A 6,000-nucleotide genomic window follows, 5' to 3' on the forward strand; every position below is an offset into this window, starting at 1 on the left:
TACTTATTAAAAAAATTCCACCTCTTTCCTTTCCCTCTTTCGATTTATTAGAAAAAATTCATCTCATTATTATTTTAATCATTAAATTATTTAATAAATTTTTTATTTCAAATCAATTTTTAATAATAAACATTTTCACTATTTAAACTAATTATTTTAATATATTTAATTTCTTTCGCCCAAACCTATAATATAATTTTTTCCTCTTTCGTTTTTTACTAACTAAAATTTCTTCCTCTCATTATTTCTTGGATCAATGGATTATTTAATTTCTGGTTTTAAATCATCAAACTTATTATTATTTAATTTATCTGGAAAACTTAATGCATTAAATACATCATTATTATTGATTTCAAATTATAATTTTTAAAATTAATTAAGTTTTTTATAATAACTATTTATTGTGCCGAGGGTAGTTCAATTCATAGTCACCCAAGTTTGAATTTGAATTCAGATTCGAACAATACCATATGTTAAAAATTAGAATCATGAATTTTTAATTGGAAAAAAAATTGCACTAGTAGTGACATTGCTGATTCCTCTGAAATACAAACAAAAAAAACTATTTGTTTAATTATGTTAAAAATTAGAATCATGAATTTTTAATTGGAAAAAAAAAATTGCACTAGTAGTGACATTGCTGATTCCTCTGAAATACCAAACAAAAAAAACTATTTGTTAAATTGTTTATTCATATCTTACGATGATAATGGGTTCGGATAAGATAAAACAACAAAACAAAAAATATTTGTTAAATTCTTTATTCATATTTTATTATGACAATAATTTCTTGAAATTAGACATTATTATGTATAACTATTTTTTACTCTAACTAATAAACTAAATAGTTTTTTTAAACAATTTTTCTAATCAAATTTATCTAAATTTTATTAGAAATTTTAAAAAATATATAATATGTAATTGTACTTCTTCTTCTTTCTTTTTTTTTTCGAAGGTGGCAAAACCTATCAAACTCAGGTGTCAAACCAACAGTGAGGACAACCATCTCTGGCTGCTATCCGCGAATGTCGATTTAACTCATAATACGTAATATGTGAATCTTCCCAAAAAATAAAAAAATAAAATAAAATAATAAATCCATTTATATTCAAATTAAATACATGTTAAATAACAAAAATCACAATAAAACTCAAATTTATAAAATTTATATTGCAACCATAAAAACGATTTCATCTATTAAACTAGACACATAATTATTTGTAAAATTCAAATGTATCTGCAACCAGAATGCACTTATGCATTTAAAAAACATTTTAAACCATTCAAAAGGCTTGTGGCGAATTTTAAATTAACCACTGAAGCAACCAGTTAATTTAGAATATACTATTTACACTTCCATTTTGAGGTACTCCGTCGATCGAAATAGAATGTTAATCCGAGCTTCGATTTTCGGATTCTCCTGCGAAATTTTGGCTGCAAGATTTGTTCATCGAACCGGACCAGACTGTTTCTCCGCGAAATGTCATCCTGATTTAAAGATACGAAGGCCACTGTAGCAGATTCCAAAACTGAGTTGGAAGTGTGATTGTCCATGCAGACGTACAACTTCATAGTGGGGAACAAACCGACCTATATACGTATATCCTGAGGCCCGCCGTTTCGAGCAAGACAAAAGCAGCGTGATGGCCTACTGGTTGACTCCTAGATGATCCGCCCATCATCCTCTCTTCGCTCTCTGTGCTGTCACAAGATGAATCCACCTCATGATTCTTATGGCTTTTGCAAATTTTTTAACGAGTATAGCCACCATCGAAGACTTTAAACGCGCACACACATGATTATGTCAACAATCCTATTCAACTCTCACAGCTCCTAAACAAGCACTCATAGCATTTCCCAATTTCGTTACTCCTCTGCTTTCTTTTTATATATGGAATCTGAGTCATACAACACATGGGTCTTTGTCTAGATACTGGATTCATCCCTATTTATAACCAGCCCTTCGTGTTCGATTCCATCCGTTAAAACGAATTTAGCGAATTACTTTTTATCGCTAGCGTTGAGAGGTTAGGCTATTTTGATCACCTATTTGTGTTAGGACATATCCCTGAAAAATTTCCAGTATTCAGTGGATTCACCTTATTTTCTCTGTTGAATGTTTGTACAACAGAAAAAATGAAGAAGGTGGCTATTTGGGTAGTGGAAAACAGAAGATTGGCGGTCCTTTTATTTTTTGGACTTGCGAGGTTGATTTCAGCTGTTAATTTCAATCAGGACTTCAAATTCTGGCCAAGTTTCGTATCAAGTCTCCCATGGGCATCTCTCAGAAGGCTGGATTTGGATGGCCATATTACTTTCCACAACAACCACAATGCTGCTAAAGATTTCGGTAACCGTTACAGCTACCTTCCAGCGGCCGTTGTGTATCCTGCATCAGTAAGAGATATTAGGAGAGTTGTTAAATATGTTTATCTGTCAGACTCACTAACTGTTTCTGCTAAGGGGAACGCTCACTCAGTGCAGGGTCAAGCACAGGCTCCCAGTGGAATAGTAATAGAAATGGGGTCTCTGAAAGGCATCCAAGTCCACAAAGAACCAGAGAACCCATATGTAGAAGCCACTGCAGGGGAGCTGTGGATAGATGTCTTGCGAGCAACTCTCAAGGAAGGACTTGCTCCAAGATCATGGACTGATTATTTGTATCTCAGCGTAGGGGGAACTCTTTCTAATGCTGGAATCAGTGGACAAACCTTCCGCTATGGACCCCAGATTAGCAACGTACACCAGCTCCAAATAGTTACAGGTTAGTGATATTACTAGTCCTTTGAAATTTCAGTGCTCGTCAAAGCATTGAGGCAGTGAGGGCAGAAGGGTGAGATTTTCAATTTTACGTTTCTTTGTTGGCTCAGTTATGGGAGTTATGAGACCATGGGGAGTTATGAGATGACTGCATGTTTAACATTTGGTTTGAAAAACTTTTCTGTAGGGATATTTAAGCAGTTAAAATCATCTTGCCTATTTGGTATGAACTAGACCTGGGTATGGCCTGTCTGGCTATACCAGCCTTTAACATAGCTGAATATTTTCCCACTAAGTTTCAAACTAATAACCTTTGCTTCACAATCACAAAATAAGTTAACAATACACCCGATCACCTTCTGTTCTACCAGAACTAAACCTTTAATTTTCCTGGCCTTGCTGTTATGAAATAAAATAAAGGTGAACGCACTAAATCTCCATTTCATAATTTACTAGCTTTCATAGTTAAAAATCATATTTGCAATTCTAGGCTTTCTATTTTAACACCTTTGCAAATTGGTTTTAAGGTGGGGAGATTACGACAGGGATGGTTGTATTCTAATTTTAGTACTTACTAAATTTCATAAATTGAGAGTAAGATGGAAATGAATCTATGAAAGTTTTTATTTAACATCGTTTGTGTTGTGTGTAACGTACCAAAATTACTCCAGGGAAAGGAGAAATATTAAATTGCTCAAGAGATGAAAACTCCGACCTATTTTATGGGGCGTTGGGTGGCTTAGGCCAGTTCGGTATCATCACCTCAGCCAGGATCACTCTTGAAAAAGCACCACAGATGGTATTCACCTATAGAGGATTCTCTGTAACATCCAGAGTAGTAGACATGATAAATTTAAATCACGAGTTCTTTTTTCTTTTGTATTTTATGGAGATAGACATTGGCTTTGTTCTTTGCAGGTAAGATGGATCCGAGTTCTCTACTCTGATTTTGAAGTATTCACCAGAGATCAAGAATATCTCATCTCAAAGCCAGACAATGGCCATACTTTTGACTACATTGAAGGGTTTGTAATCTTAAGAAATGAAAACCTACTAAACAACTGGAGGGCTTCCATGTTCTCACCACAGAATCCAGGGAACTTAAGTTCAGTCAATACAAAGGGACAAGTTCTCTACTGCTTGGAGCTGACAAAGAATTACAACCAGAACGAAAGGGTTAACGTTGGGCAGGTAGGGAACTTCAACGTTTATCAAACAAATTATTTATTCGCAGTGGAGAATATTACTTTTATGTGGTTTATTCTACTAATTTCGTATTAGCTACCTCTATTAATAATATCTGACTGTTATTTTCAACAACATTTAATTTCTATTCTGAAGAATCAAAGTAGATAAATATGTTACATAGACAATTATGTCATATTATAAAATTCAAACTCAGTGAACCCTAAGTGTTTAAATAGATCAGATAAACTTGGTCAATTTACCATTATTTTTCTGGATCCATATTTACTAATATATGGTTTTGCCCATTATATTCATCTCCGATGTAGCCTATTGCTATGTGATCCTCACAGCTCGTTTTCTTGCCTATGAGAATATTGATACTGGGTAAGAGTCTATTTTTTTTCCAAAAAGATTTTCAATCATTTTGTTTGATGCAGGAGATAAACTCGCTTCTGGACGTTCTCAGCTTCGTTCCTTCTTCGCTGTTTACAATGGATATTCCCTATATTGACTTCCTAGATCGAGTTCACACAGAGGAACTAAAACTGCGCTCTCGCGGCCTGTGGGAGGTACCCCATCCATGGCTCAACTTAATTATTCCCAAGAGTAAAATTGCAGAGTTCGACGCAGCAGTTTTCAAAGATATGCTTAGAAACCCTAAAGATGGGCCGGTTCTTATCTACCCTGTGAACCGCAATAAGTAAGCACGCCTACCTCCATTTTGTTCTCTTATTTATTTGGCGATAACAATTCATTCCATTTATATTTCTCAATACTTTGACATTTTTCAGGTGGGATAGCAGAATGTCAGCGGTGACTCCTAATGAGGACGTATTTTATTTGGTAGCTTTCCTGCGCTCTGCCATACCAGCGACTACTGAGCGCTTAGACTATTTGATAGATCAAAACCAAAAGATACTGAACTTCTGTCAACGAGCAGGTCTCGGTGCCAAACAATATCTCCCCCATCACACGACCGAGCAAGATTGGAAAACGCACTTTGGGGAAAAGTGGACCATATTTGTTCAAAGAAAGACTGCATATGACCCAAACGCCATCCTAGCCCCCGGGCAGAGAATATTTTCCAAGTGCAGAGCCTTTTCTCTGGCATAATCCTTGTCTGTTTCTATTCAATGAATTCAAAATCAGAGCTTACAATAATGTCAGACAAGCATTATGTTAATACCCACCCCTGGAAAGAGACACGAAGGGCCATTTGTATTAATATATTATGCAGTGCACATTTGATTTGATGTAGGAGCACAATTATTTTATATATATGATTGCTTTAAAAATAAGAGTGAAGGGTCAACTTAGAACTCTGAAAAGAACAAAACTCGTGACTTATTAAACGAAAGCTTTGTCTATTCAATAAATGAATACCGTGAATCACAACGGTGTCATCTAAGCGATCGATTGTCAACGAAAATGCTGTCTCCACCGAGGAAACTTCGAAATTAATCATAATCCTACACGCATCGACTATTGTACACACCAAAATTTGCATGTGGGAATGGCAAAAGGATAAGCTTTGTGCATGTCAATGACTTGAGGAACACAAATTCTCATACCCGTATGGGCCAACATAGTTTCACATCAATGCCCTTTGTTCATATATTTTGTCTTATTTTCCAAACTGTTTATAGCTTTATCTGATAATTAAAATAAAATCCAATTGATTTTTCTAAAATATTTTATGAGATTGAAGTAAAATTGAATTTGTTTTGGTAAACTATTTTATAAGAATACATTATAAAATGAAGGTTGGTTATCATGTGTATTTTAATTTTTAAAGAGAGTTTAAGATGGATACAAATAAGGGTTCTTTTGTATTTAGCACGTTTCACAGTTTGAGATGTATATCTGCCCCGACTGAAAGGAGTTTTAAATAATAATTAATTTGGTTTAATAATTAAGTATTCTATTTTCAATAGGTTGAGTATTTCATTTTCGATATAAATATAATATTTAATTCCAATATATTTTCAATATATAATATTATATGTACAGATCGTAGATAAGGAGAATAAATTTTCTAAACATTTATAATAA

General features: G+C 34.1%; 1 protein-coding gene across 1 annotated transcript; it reads left to right on the forward strand.

The window, feature by feature from the left end:
- Positions 1-1,885: 1,885 nt before the first annotated feature.
- LOC149160284 (cytokinin dehydrogenase 9-like) lies at positions 1,886-5,131 on the forward strand. The gene is made up of 5 exons (XM_089433676.1): positions 1,886-2,764; positions 3,432-3,559; positions 3,679-3,951; positions 4,386-4,648; positions 4,740-5,131. The coding sequence occupies exons 1-5, from the start codon at positions 2,137-2,139 to the stop codon at positions 5,059-5,061; spliced, it is 1,614 nt and encodes a 537-aa protein (XP_089289802.1). The 5' UTR covers positions 1,886-2,136; the 3' UTR covers positions 5,062-5,131.
- Positions 5,132-6,000: the final 869 nt, after the last annotated feature.

This window comes from Pinus tabuliformis, chromosome 5_2, assembly GCF_031772625.1.
Source record: "Pinus tabuliformis cultivar Carrire ecotype Pingquan chromosome 5_2, CPIR1, whole genome shotgun sequence".
Taxonomy (NCBI): Eukaryota; Viridiplantae; Streptophyta; class Pinopsida; order Pinales; family Pinaceae; genus Pinus; species Pinus tabuliformis.

Coding starts and splice junctions, on each gene's coding strand:
- LOC149160284 (XM_089433676.1), top strand. CDS start 2,137: ATGAAGAAGGTGGCTATTTGGGTAGTGGAAAACAGAAGATTGGCGGTC. Junction 3,560..3,678: donor TTGAAAAAGCACCACAGATG/GTATTCACCTAT, acceptor TGTTCTTTGCAG/GTAAGATGGATCCGAGTTCT. Junction 4,649..4,739: donor TACCCTGTGAACCGCAATAA/GTAAGCACGCCT, acceptor GACATTTTTCAG/GTGGGATAGCAGAATGTCAG.